Source organism: Mesitornis unicolor, unplaced genomic scaffold (genome assembly GCF_000695765.1).
Source record: "Mesitornis unicolor isolate BGI_N332 unplaced genomic scaffold, ASM69576v1 scaffold23208, whole genome shotgun sequence".
Lineage (NCBI taxonomy): Eukaryota > Metazoa > Chordata > Aves > Mesitornithiformes > Mesitornithidae > Mesitornis > Mesitornis unicolor.
In genome coordinates, this window is record NW_010202835.1 from 1 (window position 1) to 20,734 (window position 20,734).

General features: G+C 36.6%; 2 protein-coding genes across 2 annotated transcripts; one reads left to right on the forward strand and one right to left on the reverse strand.

Moving 5' to 3' along the window:
- Positions 1-1,077: 1,077 nt before the first annotated feature.
- CSRP3 (cysteine and glycine-rich protein 3 (cardiac LIM protein)) lies at positions 1,078-4,107 on the forward strand (the record flags this gene model as incomplete). The annotated part of the gene is made up of 4 exons (XM_010190528.1): positions 1,078-1,259; positions 2,610-2,748; positions 3,442-3,535; positions 3,852-4,107. Coding segments are annotated over 4 exons (495 nt in total), but the record flags the coding sequence as incomplete, so codon positions are not given.
- A 1,405-nt stretch (positions 4,108-5,512) lies between these two features.
- ZDHHC13 (zinc finger, DHHC-type containing 13) lies at positions 5,513-20,164 on the reverse strand. Its single transcript, XM_010190529.1, has 16 exons — positions 20,058-20,164; positions 19,646-19,768; positions 19,104-19,181; positions 17,785-17,929; positions 16,409-16,473; positions 15,657-15,819; positions 15,336-15,461; positions 14,869-15,002; positions 13,976-14,076; positions 11,648-11,772; positions 11,381-11,443; positions 10,903-10,996; positions 9,425-9,508; positions 7,873-8,030; positions 6,374-6,471; positions 5,513-5,648 (listed from the first exon to the last, which is right to left on the reverse strand). Exons 1-16 carry the CDS (start codon positions 20,162-20,164, stop codon positions 5,513-5,515), a joined length of 1,800 nt encoding a protein of 599 aa, XP_010188831.1.
- Between the last annotated feature and the right edge of the window lie 570 nt (positions 20,165-20,734).

A 20,734-nucleotide genomic window follows, 5' to 3' on the forward strand; every position in this document is an offset into this window, starting at 1 on the left:
TTGCTGATAGTACACTCAATTCCCTCATTTCCATGCATAAGCAGCAAGGAGATCCGCTGGACCTGTAACAGAATTCAGTCTCTAAACTCTGACCATGTTTCAGATAAGCAAAGACCTGAGGAAAGGGTAATCAGGCTTCCACGGCCACTCAACAAGAATAACCAAGCGTGAGACTGACTGCAGCAACACCTGCCAGCTCCAGGTGTGCCTCATGTTTCTCAAAACACGATACTTGCTTACTGGGATCCTCAGACAAGCAGCTGTTAGCACTCATTAGCTTTTGGTCCTTCCAAGTTGAAGCTCAGTTTAAAGTAGTGCTGCAGAGGATGTAACTTGTATGCAATTATGAGTGTCAGGCACTCCTTCGGTACCTTCTGAACAAAAGTCTCCCAGGCGTCTCCTAGTGAGCTGAGCCAAGCCAAGCAGTACTGCTCTGAAAAGAACACGACTGGGAACAGGCCTCTGGTTTTGGAATGGCTGTAGTCATATTCTTGCCACTCTGGAGGAAGTCTAACAGAGCTGAGATATCAGGTATTTGGGATCGTTGTTTTGCTTTGCACTACAGCTCAACAAACATGAAAAGTAAAAAACATCCTGCTTCACTCTCTCTGGACACGATATGACTGTTACATCCTTTTTTGAAACATGTCACATTAAAATAGCATGGGCTTACATGAGAAAGCCACTGCAGAGTCAGACTGACTATTCTGAAAGGTGCAGATGCACAGTACAGTCAACACCCCTGCAACATTGGATTTTGGTTGGGATATTTTGTTTGTTTTTTTGGGGGGAGTGTTGTTTGTAAGTTTCTGGAGTTTTGCATCATCATCTCCAATCCACCTTAAGCTTCACAAAACTAGACAAATTGTCTCTACAAGCCCATAATTTTCCTAGGGTGAGAGTGTAACTCTGGAGTGGCAAAAGAAAAGCATATTGCATGCATGTACAAGTATTTTAGCAACAACCCAGTGAAGTTTTATAGTGACTATGGGCTAACACTCTCCTTTTCTGTATTCTTAATTATTTTGAACCATATAAATTAAACTTTGAAAATGCAAATATTTATACGTGCCTCTTTTCCTGTTTTCAGTGGCTTGCAGAAAAGCTCTGGACAGTACCACAGTAGCAGCTCACGAATCGGAAATCTACTGCAAAACTTGTTATGGGAGAAAATACGGCCCCAAAGGCATTGGCTTCGGACAAGGGGCAGGGTGTCTCAGCACTGACACTGGTGACCATCTGGGCTTGAACCTGCAGCAGTGAGTTAAACCCCACTGACAGCACCTTTGGTTCTTCTGGTACTACTTGTCACCTAGCAGGGAATTGTACATATCTTTCTGTTTCCATAACAGCATCCAGCATAAGAGGCAGAGCAGACTTTCCTACAACCTTTCCTTCAGTGGACACAGTAATTTACCAGTTTTTAATGATGTTCAATCTCTTTAAGCCTTCTTCATAAATTATTTCCTCCTTCAATGTGCAATTATTCTGCAGAAGCAGACTTTATATGCCACCAGACGTAAATATTCACTGCAATTGTAATCTGCCATTAGTAGCAAAGTCACATTCACCATAGAACACGGGAGTATTTTTCTTCCATCAGAGACTACAATACAGTTAGGTTTTACCGTTAAGAGAAATAATTGCACTACCACATACTGTTAACTCTCCTCTCAGTAGGGGAAATAACATTTCTAGATCCTCCCTGTGGCTCAAGTAACACTTATAAACACACCGAGAATATGTTTGAACAAAGGAATTCTAATGGGATACCATCTTCCAAAAGCTTCAGCTGCACATAATTATCCCTGACAGCAGATTTTTACAGTATTTTTCTCTGATTCTCAAAGCTGCACATTTCCAAATCAACAATGCTTTCTTCTGGTCTTACGATACGGAAACCTATTAACCAATATGCTGTGCAGGAAATAAAAGCTTAAATAAATGTATTTAACTGTAGCTCCTTGTAAGATACAAATCCATTATGGGCCAAGCTCTGTAGCAGAAACCATCATGTCCTGTAGATTTAATGACCTGTTGCAGTCCGACAATCCGATAATTCAAAAGTCATTCTGTGAAAGGCTCTAAGCACAAAGACATAAAGCACAAAGTCCTGAAATACAAAGCAAAGGTACTTTTCTGATGTGCTTTTGACCCTAAGCCAGCCAATAACCCCAGTTCCCTGTCCAAATGCTACAGTGACAAATGAAAAAACCGCATGCAAAATCTAAGGGTTTTTTCCGCTCACTACTGAGTAGCAGCAGATAGCCAGTTACAAATAATAGAGATCCTTCGCTTATATTTTCCCTCTTGCCTCTCAATAAAACAAAATTCTTTTATACTTTAACTTTTCCTTAAATATAAATTCTTCTGCATATGGCTACTGTCAGCTCCCTGTACTCAGCCAAAACCAGGTGACATCAGCACTTACAGTACCAGCTTTTCAACCACGCAATGAAAAATTCAACAGCATAACTAAATTTTCTCTTTATTCTCCCTTTTGCATGAGATCGGTGACACAGTATTTCTTATCCCTTACGAAAGAAAACATGAAATCATATTTCTAGAATGAAGGCAATATATTAAAACACTGAAAATTTCTGTTTCAGGGGGTCACCAAAGCCTGCTCGCCCTTCTACACCAACTAATCCTTCTTCCAAGTTTGCCAAAAAGATGGTAGATGTGGATAAATGTCCCCGCTGTGGCAAATCAGTGTATGCTGCAGAGAAGATCATGGGAGGAGGAAAAGTAAGTAGTTACTGCAGCACTAGAAAGAAAACACTCTTAAAATGGTGAGAAACTACAGCTAATAGGTCCTTGATCCTTTAAATTTAATCTCATTGTCTCGATGAAGAAACATGAGGATGAATTAGCAAATTGCTAGAGAACAACCTACTTTCAGGGTTAAAACCATGAGCTTTTCATAAGCTGCCTTCAACATTTTGCATCTTGTTGATGTCTAAAGAATAAGTCCTGGCTACTGTACGGGGTGGCTCTTCTACCACTGTCATTCCACCTACAGCTCTGGAGACATTCATCATTTAAACATTTATTTGCAGTGCCAACTGCAGAGATTTTAAAGAGATCCTGTGACGAGAAAAACAAAAGCCTGTCTCACATGACATGCTAGGTCTCTGCTCTAGGAGCTCTCACTAGAACAGTATCTGCACAGGAAAGAAATGGCCAAAACAAGAACAACATCTACAGCTCTCTGCTTTTTACTAGACCTCCATTAGTAACAGTCTCTAGGTACAACCTTGATATGGAATAATAAAGTAAACTAAAAAAACCCGAACTGATCTTGAATGACTAAAACTAGAAGCTGTACCAACAAGACAATTTTAACCTTTTCACACCATAAAAAGCAACAGTTCTTTGTTTCTTCCATCTGCTAGCTGTGCACTTTCTGTGATATACAATAAATTGTCTTAATTTCCTCAGCCTTGGCATAAGACCTGCTTCCGCTGTGCTATTTGTGGAAAGAGTTTAGAATCTACAAATGTTACAGACAAAGACGGAGAGCTCTACTGTAAAGGTAAGAATTGTAATGAGCTGAACTGGATTATCGAGCCAGTCTAAAATTTTCAGACAGGAAAGTAGTTTTAATAAAAGTGTTACTTAGATCCTAAATACATCAACTTTTTTTTTTTTTGAGATCAGGTGTGACTTTTGTTTGATTCAAAGATGTAATCCAGCTTCACTATAAGAACCTGTCAACATTTCTGGGAAAGACACTATTTCAGATTTCTTTCCTTTCATTAACTTGTTTGAAAATAGTACTAAAACCAAAAGTCATTTACCTCTATATGGAAACATTCAGAATACCATTTACCTCCCTCTTTCTTTTGCAGTTTGCTATGCAAAAAATTTTGGTCCCAAAGGAATTGGGTTTGGTGGCCTCACTCAAGTGGAAAAGAAAGAGTGCGAATGAGAAGAAATGGATGCAACAGACAAACTGCTGTTGATGCCACCAAGTGACAGCTGTCAAGTAAAACGTTAAACTTCACATATTGTTAAGAACCTAGGGCATTTGTTTAATATTTTCCACTTTGCAGGAAAAACTTATGAGTTTTTATCTTAAGAAATTCTTAGAAGAGCTTAAAAAAGTAGAGTGATAAAACTAGATTAATACTTGTTTTACAGTAAACGAAGACAAAAAACCTCACGGAACACTTCGTATGGAACATTATTGCTTCTTAAACTAGTATTTACAACACTTTAGACTGGAATTTTAAAGACTCGGCATACTATCCCATTAGAATAGAGATACCTTAGGGAGCACAAGGGTAAGCGTGCTCCGACTTAGGCCGTATGCTCCCTTGTTCAGAATGTTACGCCATTTGTATTTCTTCCATTCTCCTAATGGAATTTTGAACATTTTGAAATTGTGTTATGGCAAAGTAGATGTTATTCACTTTAAAAGAAAGTATTTCAAGTCCTTTTTAATTGTCTCAAAGGGAGATATTTCTGAAGCAAAACAAATGCTTAGTGTTGTAAGTTTTGTAATTGTATGTCTTCAAACTACAATAAACTACTGATTTTGCTTCACAGTATTTTTACTTGATTTTGCTTGTGCTTTATGTTCTACAATGTCACAGATAAGAGCATTTCACCGAAACGTATAAAATCACCCATTTCTTAACTACAAGAAATCTGTTTCATTACACTACTTCACTCTTGTGTTTTAAGTTCTAGATGGTATTTAAATTTAATATTCTGATCTTGATCTGTTTCCTTGCTGGTTTTCATTATTACCGACATTGACTTATATTCAAAACCACACTGCCCAGCCAGCCATTCCAGACTGATGCTGGGAACATGGCTGACATCTAGCTATTAAAGATCTATGCCTACAGCTGGGAATAATTCCCTCTTTTTCTATACATTGCTGTTTTCCATAATGAACTTAACAATTTTCATAGACTAACAGGGCATATATACATGCAAAATATAAGGCAGAGTCAGGCTTTTGCTTATGGTTTTGTGCCTACCTGTTCTTAAATACCTCACTGACCACACAGCCCTTGAATCTATTTCATTCTGTAAAAATACACTTTTTTTACTACATTTAAACCCTCCAAATACAAAGAATTAATAGAGGCTTTCACAACATAAGCAATAAAGTTACAGGGCAATTGTACCATTAAATTTTAAACTATGAACATTTCCCTTAATTTTCAAATGTAATTTTCTTTTATTATCTGCAAAATAAAGCAAAGGCTGCCAACAAAGTTTTGAAATTCTGCCCTAAAAACTTACCTTTAAAAAAATACATTCTTAGTGTCATCTTGTAACATAAAATCTCAAATAGTTTCAGCTCAAATTATATATGCACAAATATACAGTAATTCTTCCACATACAAACCTGCTGTAGCTTATGCAGGATAGGTTTAATATTTGAAACAGTAATAAAAACAAAATCAAAAAACTTCAAAAAGAATCTGTAAAAATTAACAAAATATCAACTTTTATTTAGCTTTCAGCTCAAAGGTTTTAGAAATTAGGCAAAACTTCACACAGAATGAACATTTTTCTCCTTTGTCAGATGAAAAAGGTTGTATTGCTTGGTCCAGTCAACTACATTGGGTTTGAACATACCAAAGCAACTGCACTGAAAAAAATCTGCAAGATTCTGGAAGCATCCAAGACTGAAAAGAAGAGAAATAGCCATTAATAAACCTAACAAAAGAAGACTGCAGGCATCAAAAATACACATTCACCATGAGACAGTATTAAGACAGAAAGCTGTCAACGAAGATAGCTCTGGGAGAAGAAACATAAGAACAGTTCTCTATTGAGCTTTATGACTTTGTTGAACTTCTACAGCCTGCATTACATTTAAGAGTGAGAGTAGATTAAGGTCAACTCAAATATTTAAGAGTTAGTACTTTGAAAAATCTCATCTGCCAACACACAGGAGGAAACATGGACTTGTAGTGTAACAAGGAAACCTTGGTACTAATTTCTCTGTTGAGCTAAATACTGCAAGAGAAAGGTGCCAGTTCATACCTTAAATCTCTTTCTGAATCCACAGAACAGATGCAGAGACTGATGAACAAATTAAAGGACAACATCCCCTCACCCCCAAAATAGCATCTACTGCTGAGAGCTATGGACTGACTTTGGCACACCTCTTTCCTATATACACAGCCACGTAGAAAGAACTCCAGTAGCTTTTATGCTGCCTGTTTATTTCCTAGGGCAAAGGAAGTAATGAACAAGGAAGATGAGGTCTCTCTCTTACTCTTAGCACATCTCATAACAAGCATGACTGGGACATCCATAGACCATTTTTTTAAAAATGTATTAAGTAGTGAAGCAAATCAGTACTGAAAAGATAGGTGCTTAAAACACACTGTTCATTAATACTCACTTGTATGGAGTTCTCCTGAGTGAAACAGGATGCTTAGAAGACTTTCTCTGTATCAGGAGGTTCATTCTTTCGTGCGAGGTCAATCCCAAGAACGCAATCTAAAGAAAGGAAAATGTAGGTAGTTGTTAAAACATGAACATCACAAGTTAAAAAGTCTGGTGATGCCAAAAGATATTATTGAGAAGGGAGGGAAGGGAAGGAGGATGGCATATCTAACAAATAACTACTGCCGTAATTAATGACTGAAAAGTATGTTCTTAAATGTCACTTGGACTAAAACAGAACCCAGCAAGCTGTAAAATTAACGCTTCCACTGAGAAAGCAAGCTTAATGAGATGACTGTAAAGACTGTACTTTTACAGATGTCTGCAGAAGTACAAGATCTACAGCACTTAAGCACCCATCTCCTCAGATTTTTTCTATATGCTACCACAAAAATTGGTAGAAAGATTCCCCAAAAAAGACAAAGTAGCCTATCAAAAAGATGAAGTAGATGTCAGAGACTCCACAGTAACTTTATAATTTTCTTGATTCTGTGCCCTGTTCACCGAGTTTCACAATGAGATTTATGAGTTTTTTTCTGCATTTTTCCTTACCTATTCCTTTTTCCATTTCCTTATTTTTTTAAATCAACATAAATCTTAAAAGCCCTTAGAGATGACTGCAAGGTCACTTTGCTGAATGACACGCTAAAGATCATAAAGTGGTACATTTACAAATGACTGTGTATGAAACAAAGTAGTTAACTGTTATTATTGTACCTATAATTCTTTTTTTTCCCCAGAATTAAAATTTGGACATTACCAAAATCTAGCATTACACATTTAAAATTGTGTCTTTTCCTTTTTTTTTTTTTAAAGATGATGTAAAACAAGTTTTTAGCTCAGTATGCTTAACATATCCAAATGACGCATCTTTCCTAAAAGCTGCTAAGCAAGCTGTTTCCTAGATGTTTTAAGACAGCTCTTCTCAATCTTGTTTGCATTGCCAAGCTCTCTCCAAGAAAACATAAACAAGAAATTTGACAGTCCTCATCAGGATAAAACCCAGGCCATATATTTTTATTGTAGTAATGGGATTTAATACAGTCTAATGATGCACTGCTGAGCTCTGCCATAGATTTTTCAATTCAGGACTAATTGTGCTACTGAGGTTGTGTGTCATTTTTGGAGTAGTAATACCAGTTCTATTAGTCAAATAAGATTCTTGCCTTTAAATACATCTTTTCATAGGTTTGAATTTTTTTATGAGTAGTAAACCCAGAACTCAGTTACAGGAATGATTTGCAGACTGTGATCTTACTTTTAACATGGGAATGCTGAGTGCACAAATACCCATGAAACTTAAAGGACTGCCTTGAGATTTAAGAAAAGCACCTAGAAGTGACATTAATTAGTCAAGGAAAAGAGGCACAAAGTTTTTACGGAGGCATATAATCTAGGGAAAAGTTTTAATATGATGACTGTAAGAGCGAAGCATAAAATGAAGCAAAATAATACCTGATAAAGCTGAACAGTTAGCCACAACGAAGCCCATATAGTATGAAAACTGGCTACTCCAAAGATGTAGGAAATCCACGGCGAACAATGTATTATCTGTGTGAAGTATGTCCATGCTCCATCTTGATGATAATTTGTTGCACAATGGTTTGACCAATCTGGCAAGATGCATTACCAGTTAATTATGTTTTTAATATAGACCATTTAAGAACTGAACAAAGATTATTTGCACAGAATTAACATTACACAGCAACATGCTCTAGAAATACCATGTTTAATAGATCATGTTCCCACTTAAAAGCACCCACATAGATATGTGGCTTCTTGCTATTATGGCTGAATAATCTTTACATTATGCATTCATAATCCACAGCAGGATCATTCAAGGCACTGGCTAGGTACTTCTTTTAAAGTGATGTTGAAATAAGTCATCTCTCATTGTCAAGACGTCTGAAATTTTGCTTCATGCTTATTTATAATTTTAGGACAAGAATTTATCGTTTATCTTAAACACCATTATCGATAAAAGAAGACATTATAGTGACAATGCCAAGAAAGCAGTATTTTACCACTGCCAAACAGACAAACTGGAACATCCAACTTCTGTAGGTTTCTTAAGAGATACCTAAAGAGATATCACGTAAGTCTTCAACCTATAAAAAAAACCCCTAACAACTAAAGACAAAGCAACTTCTTTTTTGCCTCTGTGTCAGTAGAACAAAGAGGTTTTCCTCCTGTGTTCCTTCACACACAGGAAATGGAGAAAATCATATGGTTTTTGCATACGTAAGACCAACACTGAAACACGTGAAAGCGACTCATGTTCTCATGAGTGTCCTGTGTCTTCCACTACCATAGCTGGTTCACTTCACTCTATGTAGAATATTGATTCATTTCAATATAATGTGGAGTAATATAAGATAAAACAAACTCTCTACTTTTTATTTAAAAGGTTAGTGCTATGTTAATCCATCCTCAGGATTAATTAAGGGCCCTCCTCCAAGAAATTTCTTAGTTTTCCAAAGTAACAGTTTGGACTTATTAATGAGATATAAAATTCTCTTATTTTCAAAGTTATCACTTTATTAAAAACAAACAAAAAAACCTCAAAAACTTTTGCAAGAGTTCAATATAGATATTTCTAAATAACAGTATCAATAAAGGCTTTGCAATAATGTATTTACCACCTTATTTATTGCAGAAAAGGGTATCCAGACTAGATACCTTGTATCTGTAACCTTACCTTCCTCCGCACGGCTTCCCTATTTCATCTCTAACCAAAATGCTCTCTGATATATTTCCCATTGGACATTAACTAAGATACAGCTCTAGAGTGATGTAATATTTACATTACAAATGTAATCAGAAATTTCACCAGAGACTCAGATATGATATATGTTCATTTAAAGACAGAATTACAAGATAATATCATTGCTGAAATATGGTATCATCTGCACAGGTATAATTACAATTGTTGGAATTAAATACTGAAAATAAACAGCATACACACACCTCTCTGAAAGCGTAATTAAAATAATTCATGGATACATACACAGAAGAGTTCCATATAGCATCCAGACACCGGTCATAGTTAGGAAAGACAGGAACAACAGATGGTAACGATGGTTCCCAATGCCTGTATTTGGGGCAAGGAAAAAAAAGTTTGATGTTTTAAAATTGAGTACTATTTGCATTTACCCTTAAATTAATAGGAATAAAAAGAACCAAAACCACTTATTACCTCGGCTGTCCTCAAGAGAGTTTGACAAAGCTGATTTCTTTCTCAACTTTCTCCTGTAAGCCATCCCAATTTATATAATAGAATTAGTCCTGATAAAGTCAACCAGGATTTGTCTCTTCTTCAGAACATGCCTTCAGCTATTTTAGCTGGATGAGGACTAATTATGCAACCACAACTCTCCCCATACACAGTACAATTGTCTGGTATGACTGAAAAATCTAAGCTATTCAATTTAATTGCTTGACCTTTGTGTGCTTCAGAACCGCAAACATATGCAGATTTCTGTCAGGAAAACTGTTACATGAAGATACACAATTATTTTTTCTTTAAATTACCATCAGCAGTTTTCAAAGTTTTGAAACAATACATCAGAAAGATGTCCGACCACCTTGTAAATAGCAAACACCAGAAAAATATTTCCAAGTATTTAACATTACAAAAAAGCTATTGGCAAAAGTACACGCTAAAAATATATTGCTACAGATGTAAAGCCCTAACCTTTCTATCTTGAGCGTCACCAGTAATGAGACAAAGAAAGAAAAAGGTAATTTCTCAGAGAGCACAAGAACATAAAAAACATCCTACAGGGTTATCTCAGTGGTCCCACTGCTGCTGCAGCATATGGTCTCCAACAGTGACAATAAACAACCTTAGCTCAGGAGGACAAACAGGCCTGGCTGCTTTCTATAGTTCATTCTCTCATCCACAGCTACCGCATTAAAATGTCAGAGTGTGCACACTTGTCTAGTTCTTTTAGTATTTACTGTTGGGCACATTGTCCAAAAGTTCATCTAATGCCTTACTGAACCTTCTGATAATGCTTATATCTGCAAATACACACAGCAGCAAACTTGAAAATTTCACTACCTGCCACATACAGACATTTCTTTATCAATATCAAATCCAATTGCTACTCTCACTGAGGACCCCTAATTCCAGAATGATGTGCTTGGCAAATAACAGTTCTGCATTAACTTCAGCCACTGTCTTAACTGCTTTTTTAAAAAATAAATTATTTATTTGTATCTCAGTCCTATCTGTTGTTCCTTCTTCTTCCAAAAGAAAAGAGTCTCAGGCTTTTTAAACCCTGTTCTTAAGGTGATCACTCCATCCCTTTAATGACTTTAGCCCCCTAATTATTTTTCCTCTGGCACCTACCAGTAACCCCTTCAGTATCAACTGTGTATTCTTATATCAGGTGTGCTCTCTCTCTCTAAGGAGACAAATGTTATTTCTGCAACTTTTACAATATCTGGTATTTTCAGATTTGATAAAGCAAACACTCTCACCTATGCACTGTCCAATCCACAGAGAATGCTGATCGTATCTAGCTACGCATGAGTCACAGGCAAGGCAATGCACAGATCTCAAAGGCTTCCTCACCTAGTTGAGGATAAAGGAAAAGCATATAGTCACAGCAAAAGCATCTATTTTGCTCGAAGTTTAGAGCGTCATCTCATGGGCATCATCGTATTTACAATTACTGCATAACAGACCCCACAACATAGAACATAAGAACTATACATCTTAATTTTACAAAAAAGAGATGGAAATACTACTACTACTAAAGCTATTTTATTAAGATTAAATTCCAAGGATCTCAAAGCAACTCTTTTGTCATCATAAAAGAAAAAAAGAAATCTAAGTAATATAGAACAAACTGTGCATTAACACTTGCATGACAGGCAATGAGGACAAAGTTTTTTATAGCAGTATTGAGTAAAAGCCAGGTTAAAAAAAGAACAGAAATACCAAACCCTTACTTACAAGACAAGATGTGCAAAATGTTCTGAAGTCCAAGCAGCCTGCTTCTGCAAGAGCTACAATGTTCTGAAAGAAAGTAGTTCGATTTGGATCACATTTTCAGTGGGATAAGATTTTTACATTAGGTTGTTTGCAGTTCCTAAGCATTTTGACTGCCAAGCACCAAGAGGAGTAAGTACTTGCTATTTTAAAAGGTGCAGGAGAAAAATAAATCAACAAAAAAGTACTTATGTGTTGCACCAGGTTAGCCCTTCCATTTGCTTCACCTACCTCTTTTCTTTCTTCTTCCGAAGTCTTAATATATCCAGGATCAGTCCTCCAAGTTTTATAGAAATAATAAAGAAGACCCACCACACTGAACATGACAGTGATATCAAGAATTCTATTGGATATATGTAATAGTCTCATTAAGGAATATATTCGTATCACTGCTATATATCATATCACATGTATTTGTCAGATAAATTATTCTAAAATTAGGTTGTTATTTTACAGGCAACACACAAAAAGGAAAAGAATGACGTTCACTTTTATAGTAGGACCCTCTCTGTGCTTCAGAGGCAATCCTATCAGAGAAGCTGAATATTCAGTCCAGTTTGAGCATTGAAAGGGAGACTTTTACACCTGTATAAACTTCCACCACAGTATAGCTTCCTGTCACCCTCACTAACAGAGTGCAGACTTTTGCCTTTGAATATTTAACAGGTATAAAATGAATTCAATTTCTTCTTTCCCCTGTGAAGATTTTCTGTATTATTTAAACAATACCAATCAGACACACACTGTCATTAAGCTTCCAGCAGCTGTGAGATTTATTTGCCTGCTGCACATACCTTTAAGTCATTCAACAGGCTCCTACTTTGACTGTTTTCGAAGTCTTGCCCTCTCTTGTTTGTTTCAGCTAAAACAACTGAAAATCATGTCAAGATTAACTGTCTCTATACAGAAACAGAGCGATGTGGAGTGGGACAAGTTTTATACCAATTAAATTCAACCATCAAACTCAGTATCTCAGGCTCCTAAAGAACAGTTCCTGATGCCACAAGCAGCAGAGAGCCCAAGCCTGGATTCCATCTCCAGTGACCTCTCAGCCACTAAATAAACTGCACAGTGTGAGTAACTCCTAAAAATCAAGTACTGCAACCTCAACGTTGTTTTGTCTTATGAACTAAAAAACTGCAAAGTAGCTCTGATTACAATCAAGACAATAAATTATGAAGTACTGGTGCTATTAACAATCTTACAGCTGAGTTTGTTACAATGCATTTGCAGGGTGCACTTAGACAAGTCAAAATTATTTTCTGTAGATATTGCCGGTCTATTCACACTTTTTTGGAGCTAAAAGTAGTCCCTGATTAGAACGGCTGGATACTCACTCTGACATAAATACAGGAAACTAAAAGCATTGAGTATTTTATAACACTCAGATTTGTGAACAAGTTCCAGAAGGAAAAGACGGTCATGAGTAAAACTGCTTGCCTATCTCACCAAGTATAGTTAGACCTTCAAGAATATTGCTATGTTCGCTATCTTCAGCAAAGTGTCTGACTCAACCCCCTACCACTGGATTAATTTTTTTCCTTTTAATTTAGATGACACCAAGAAAACCTTAAAACGTCACAGTGCAACACTGAATAACATGATTGTTACTTAGACAAGCATATGCATGTATCCTCAGATTGATCAGTTCAAAGTTAATCCTGATAATTCTATTAAGGACATCTTAATTGGGAACAGTACAAAAGAAAATGCCACTTAAAGGATGAAGTAATTAAAAATTAATTAAAATTGTGTAGCAATATATTATACCTGGTTTAGCAGAAAATTATTTACAGTTCTAGGTATCTCTCTTAAGGTATTTTCACAAAATTGAATCAATAAATAAACAGACGTTCCCTGTGTAACAAATGAGCAGGGCACTGAAAAGTGAGTTTCAATTACTAAAATGTTTTTGCACTCATCACCACAAAGCCTCTTCAAAAAAGTAAATTAAAGGTAGACATTAGTGCCCTGTACACTGAGGATACAGCATAACCTGTGAATAAAGACCATAAGATCTATTTTGGAGAGACATGAAGAAATTTGTTCCTTGTATTTTGGAGGGTGGGGAGAGCAGCGGTATTGTTTTTAAAAGCAGAAGAATGAATAAATACCACTAACTGTCAGATCCTTGTCATTTCAGAAAGAAGAGATGCTTTGAAAATGACTACTAATGTGTGTGTTACCCAGTTATACTTCATGCCAAAATACATTACTGTATGACAGTCTCAATGAAGAAGAATAAAGATTCACATGGAGATGGTAACAGAGACAATTAAGTTTATAACAATGACATTTCCATTTTGATAATCCAACAACATAAGAAATAGTTCAAAATTGTACACAAACATCTGGTAAAGATAAAAGAAGGTACAGATTTTTAGTCCATATACAACTTGAATTTAAACTCAAAGTTGTTTCACCTCTGCCCAATGGTACCAGACCTTAATAGTCATGTGGAATTATCTGGGACTGCTCACTACTATTTGCATGACCAGGCTTGGATTTATTAGGAACTGTAAGGAGAGTTCTATTGCATTTTCTGAGTATAAAGGATATCAGGCAGGAACCAGAAAAACCAGGTCACGGACATCCAAAAAAATGAACTCAGCAGAAATGCTGTGGGAAGATACCTTAAGTTCTTGAGCCCCACCAATTGCCTGAAAGAATATTGGAAGAATAAGTATTTTTTTTAAACTTATTTAAAACATAACTCTATAAACAATCATTTTGTTATTCTAAAAGCTTCACACACACAGTATATTTCAAGTTTCTTTCAAAGTAATTAAGAATAGTCACTCAAAAGCATTCTTTAGCCAGATGCACAGGGCTAATGCTAAAACAAAACTGAGGAGTGCTTTGTTCCAGCCTAATATTACACATCAGAAGTGCTGTAGCACTAGGTGAAAAGTGGGATCTCTGCCTATTTGCACACTGATAGCATGCCATTTCAATGAACATCGACTGTTGCAGCAACCACTGAAGAAAGCAGGAAACCTGCTAAACAGCTTAGGATGACACTGGGTCTGGGGAGCAGAGAGGGAGGGAATGGGTCATTAAAACTCATTCTGTGTCACCAAATACATAAGGAAAAGTTGTAATAAAGCTAATTTCTGAGCACTGTGAATGGATGTCTCAGTCTACCAGATGCAGATTTTCAATAACACTCTCTTCATCATTAAAATTAGCCAACAGACTGCTTAATCACTGGAGTGTGTGCTATTTTTCAAATCTTTTGATGATGAGAAACTATTTTGCACACCTAAAGAGAAAAATTCTATGATCATTCTAAAGAGGACATACATTTAAATCCTTCACACGCTCTGCAACCACTTCTCAAGAGATAATTTTTATGCTAAGTGAGACTAAACTCTGAAAAGAACACTGCATTACATACCTTAAATGGTATCTAGAACAAATAAATACAAATACAGAGATAAAAAGCCACAAACCTCACAAATAGAGCCATCCCAAACAGCAGGAAGAGAAGCAGACCTCCTTTCAAAAGCCAAGAATCAGAACTTAAGTTCATGATGTATCCTATGGCCCACATCAACGTCAAGGAAGATGCCAACAGCAGGAAGAGCTATTAAAATTATTAGTGTTCAGATATGACGTAGTATTCAAGCAGGACTTAATTCAAAAGTATTCAGATAATGTAATAATAAATGCTGAAAGGCTCAAGGTAGATGTGACAAAGTGACACATGAACACACCAAACAGGGGGTGAGGGGGGAAGGAATGCCACAAAAAAACCCCACCCAAACCACTGCTACATGCTTTGAAAGAATTTTACTTTTGTGCACCCAACTTCAGAAACCTTAGAAGGTTCTCTTGTTAGAAAAGAGTTAAGTTGCATACTGTTCTAAACACAGAATGTTGTAGCTTTATTTCCATTAGTTATTACTTGTGAAATTACCTCATATTTCTCTACTATTTTCAGTAACCTGTTATTTCTTCTGCTTCTCATTCTTTCTTCCTCTTTTGCCATATAAACTATGAGGCGATTCAGACTTTGATAAGCAAGGTCAAGCGGTGTCTCTCCCTTTAACAACAGAAATGTTTATTTCTTTACGCACTTAACACACAAATGTTTTCATTTTTTAACAGAACCAGGAAATAAATACAGCTAAAAGGGGAACAGCTTGGCAGTTGCTCTCCTGTCCCCTCAGATTGCTTCTTTACATTCATTTTACACATTCACGCCACGCGGAATGAAATATCACAAAAGTAACTGTACCTTGGCATTTTTTATGTCCAGGCTAGCACCAGCTTCCAGCAACAGATCCACTGCACTTGAATTCCCTGATGTTATTGCCCAATGCAGTGCAGTATTCTTTTGAACATTGTCTACAGCATTGAGAGAGGGGTTAAACTTTAAGAGAAACCTTGTGGGTTCTGGTCTAGACGAAAATAAAGCATAAAAATTAACAAACAGAAGATAGTCTATACTAGAGATTAAATTTTTGAACACCTTATCAAAACCACTGATCTCATCTGTGAAATAACAGCAGATAAGCAGTGCCTTGTGTCAGAACAAGCTCATCAATGACAGAGCTAAGTTTATAATTCAGGATCTGCCCTGAAGGTTTTTCTCCTGACTCTGTCATCTTACCATTTTAACAAATATAAGGTATATACACAGATTATATCTTTCTACAACACTGTGCATAAGCTTATACCTCCAGGTTTTATTTATTATAAATGCATTTTACTCTGTCCACCTCCAGTTATTTTCATTTCTGGAAAAGCACAGTAATGCTGCAGCTGGTTCAGCCCCAAACCTAAACTTTTTAAAAATTCATTTGCCTTTTTTTGCTATATTCAATTAGCTATTTCATAACTCCTGATCTCTGAAGTACTGCATGTTTCAGTACAACTAAAATAGAAGGGAATGTCACTTTAACAAAGAGTTTTCATAAGAAAAGAAATTCACCTCACCACTTCCTAGGTACAATAAAATAGATTCTCTTAAAGTTATTCACTACTTACCCCATCACTTTTTGTGCTGATAACATTAAAGGGGTTTGTCCATTCACGTCTGTTGTGTCTATGTCCTAAGTATAAGAAAAAGATAACAAGCAAGTAATTACCAGTGATTTCAGGAAAGAGAGTCAGATGTTCAATCTGGAGCTATACAGCTGGCTTAGCTTCACTGCAGTAGTAGAAAGAAACCAAATTATACCAGTCAAGAAGCTAAGACTCATTTAAACAATTTCCCCCATGAGTCTTGCATATCATTCCTTTCAGAATATGCCGAGTCCCCATTAAGGATATTTTTAGTGGAACCACATTAACTGTATTTCTTACGCTCTTTTGCACAAAAATACTATAAATATAATATACCTTGGAAAGCAATGTTAACCATCTTCCCTGTGCAAACAGAGGTACATAACAGAATGTTCAAATATATAAAATAGGTTAATTAAAACAACAACAAAAAATTATGTATATCAACACAGCTATTTAAACATCTAACTTGTGTTACCTAATCTTTTTCCTTCTTCTTCATAATTGACATTTCCTTCTTCCTCATCTCCACTCATCATTACATTAGATTTATTTAAGAGAAATGATTAATCACATGGATTCTTTTCCAGTAGAAGATAGGTAGGCTAAAAACTTTAAGTTTGTGATATACCCCATCTATACCTAAATTCCAGAACTCAGTTATTTTACTGAAGAGAACTCTGTAAGAAACAAAATAAACTTACCAAATCTTTAAATCTTAATGCAGTATTTCAAATAAACAGTCTAGACCATATAAGAACTCTCCTCTCATTTTTATTAGCAAATTGTTACACTTGTCATTAATTCTGCTTACTTCGTGCATAAGCTAAGCAGATGTCAACTCGAGCAGATAGAATATAAAGTTACAGAAAACAAAGATAGGATTTTATATTTCTAATATAAAATTCAGACCTGGTCTGATCGTCTATTCTACATGCTTCAACTGATGCACAATTGCAGATTATTAGTAACAAATTTTTAATTAAATAGTAAATACTTCAAAATGTATGTACTTCATATACTGCTTTTAGTTATCGTGTTTAAAAGCCCGTTGTTATTTACATGGCACCATAAATCTGCATAGCCTTAACAACTCTCCTTAAACACTCTGAATTGTGCAGGGATGACAAGAACAGAGGAAAGTATTAAAAATATATAAATATATATGTATTTTAAAAAAAAAAAAAATCAATCTAAGTTTCTCTAATCTTAGGGCACAGGAAAATAGTTGAAATGTCAAATAGGGAAATGTCAAATACCTCATTATCATCTAAAAAACAAAAACCACATAATTCTGAAATGTATCGTACACACAGGCTGCTACTCCTACATAGAAAACAATACTTATGACAACATACCTGGCCTTTTGATATGAGGTAAGCTATAATGGGCATGTGTTGAAACAGCACTGCTAAATGAATGCTACTGAATCCTTCCCCATCAATAAGACTGGGATCTGCTCCACATTTCAACAATAACATGACCATAGGTAGGTGTCCTTGTCTGTAACAATACATGAAATGAAACTATAGAGATGACAAAAAAATGGAAATTTTAATGAAAGTATTGCCTTAATAATTCTCACAAATATCCTCCCCTCCAAAAAATTTCCTTTCAGATTCTTGTGTTTTTATTGAGGAAATTACTTTTTCTAAATTAGTAGTTCATATCAGAAAATTATATTAAATACATACCTTAATAAGACAGCCTAAGGCAACTGTTAATTTAGAACACAATGGTTATTCTACAGTAAATTCTCCTGTGAGCAGTCTTTCCCAGAATAAACACCTAACTTTGTTTGGCAGAAGACTGAGATAGCCCAGAAGAAAGAACTGATCTTCCAAGGTGAGAACTGCACCCAGGCAAGTTTTATCTCAGAAGAATTATTTAAGGTTATGTTTTTTCTAGATGAGTAGTGCTTTGTTCTTTCGATCATTTTACTCAAGTCATGCCCTAGAAGACAGAGTTGTATGACCCTCAACTGTATCAGGTCAAACTGAAGTAGCATAGAGCACATGGAGAGGCAGAAAGAGCAGATCCAAAGAAGAATTAACCACACACAGGCACCAATAGCTACCACTGCCCAGGAAGAGACACTGCATGTTTCTGGTGACAGCTATATGAGCCCAAGTGGAAAAGCTAATGCCACTGGGGGAAGAAAGCCAAAGACCTCTCTATGTGTGTCTGAGCAACAAGATGTCTTACACTGGCAGTGCTGAGTCTTACGCACGCACACCAAGGAATCTAGCGCAGAAGCAAAAGCAACTGAAAGCATATCAGCTAGACGGGCTGAAGTCTGAGGAGAACCATGACCACAACTTAAACAGTGCTCTAATGAGCATCAAGAGCTGACTTCAGTGCCCTAACACAGCCAAGTCTTTGCCTGGTAAGGCAGGGCTTACAAGGCAAAATCTGAACAGAACTGCTTCTTTCCAAGGAAAATTTCAAAATGTGACTCGAAGTCGCTACAACACAGATATACACATAACACAACTCTGTGGCCTGCAGAGTTGTTGCCAGAAATCTGAGAACAGGTTTCAGCTGTGAAATTCCCCATACCTCAATAAAATAAACATACTACAGAACTGGATACAAGATGACCACTGCTGTGCTACATAAAACGCTATTATAACTACTAATAAAACAGTTTCACAGTAAGTACTTGCAAGCAGCATACCTAATGGCCCAGTGAAGGGGAGTTGAATTCAAGTCTCCACCTAGCTGATCCACTATTGCACCTTTGGAAATGTAGTATCTGTGGAACAGCAACACAGTAAGATTAACAACGGACTAAATAAAATATTAAAGCATTATACTAAGGATAATATAGCTTTATTAGTAAATGGCTCATAATAAAATAAAGTCACTAGAGAAACAAATGTACAAAAGTATTTTGCAGTAAAGAATGCTGTTTTGAGAAAACATAGTAATAAGCAAGAAACTTACAAAGTCAGCTTTAATCTTTGTTTAAAAAGAAACCCAAACAAAACCCAGGAAAACGTAATGATTTCATGTACTACATAATTTCACATCTAAAGAAACCATGGTCACTTCCCATTTCAGTGACATTTTCACAAAGGTAACTGGGTTAAAATTTCAATTCTGTGCTTTTCTTCTCAAGCACCATGCACCCAATTTTGAAGTATAACAGCAATAAAGTGACTACAAATAACTGTGGCAAAATATTTGTATTATTTTCACAAAGACTCTAAAGCTTACTTAACCAGCTCCTGTCTGTTGTTTATCGCTGCCCAGTGAAGAAGAGTCACATTTTCTTTGTCTGGTTGTCGAACATCATATCCGGCTTCTACCAGTTCCTTGCATCGCTCTACTATTCCATACCTTAAATGAGAAAAAAACCCACATTGATCTACTTATCATTCATATTCTTGCAAAAAGAGTTGGGCTGAGCCCTGATGAGTAGAATTTTCTACCTAACAAAACAATCCTGGTCGAGATACCACTGTTTATGATAAAAATATTCACAATAGTACCTTAACATGATTTTTCCTTCTTTCACTATGGAAAGTGGAACTGTAAAATTTTCCTTTGTAAAAATAGCCAACTTGGCCCACATTTGAGGACGCTCCCATTTATTTCAACATTTTGCACACACAGAACATATACTTACTGTGTAGCCTTGACAATATCACAGGTGCTGGGGTCTTCAACAATCGGATATGGCCCTGGCAGCACTTGCAGATCTTTATCCCCGTGGGTGCTATGACAGTTGTCCATATGAGGTCGATGAGGGCCATCGCAATGGTTATTACACTGCTGGTTGACAAAACATCAGCAATAATTATTTATACACTGTACACCACACCTCCCTCTTCACCAGACACACACGCTATACTTGTCAGGTTACATTAATACAAATAAGGAAGTTAATTTAATGCACAGTTAAAGCTGCCTGACAAGAGACTAATCTTTTTATTCGATACGGGGACATGGGAGGACAGAAAGGATATGGTTAAGGTCCATCAGGCCAAATTACAAAGGCATTAAACGCCTTACAGACCTGGCTCCCCACACAATAATGCTGCTACACTAGAAATGATAGCCTGTGTCCTTGGGTAGGTTTGGAAAGGGAAGGGAGAGCCACAGGGCCAGCCACACACACCTAACAACCAGATGCAAAGCCCTGGGAAAAGAACACCCCAGAGAGGGCGCAGGCCTTCAATTCTCGGTCAAACGCCGCTGCCGAGAGCCGGAGCCAGCCGTCCTTGGCAGACACCGGCCCCGTGGGCCGCGGCAGGGGGCATCCCGCTGGGAGAGCCCTGTCCTGGCGGCAGCACAGGGCCTCCG

Excerpts from the sequence above, each read along its gene's own strand:
- ZDHHC13 (XM_010190529.1), bottom strand. The coding sequence starts at position 20,164 with ATGGACAACTGTCATAGCACCCACGGGGATAAAGATCTGCAAGTGCTG. Across the intron at positions 17,930-19,103 it reads CCCCTTCACTGGGCCATTAG|ACAAGGACACCTACCTATGG; the intron begins GTATGCTGCTTG and ends GTATTGTTACAG. Across the intron at positions 11,773-13,975 it reads GTTTTTCTGGTTCCTGCCTG|ATATATCCAATAGAATTCTT; the intron begins ATATCCTTTATA and ends TGAGACTATTAC.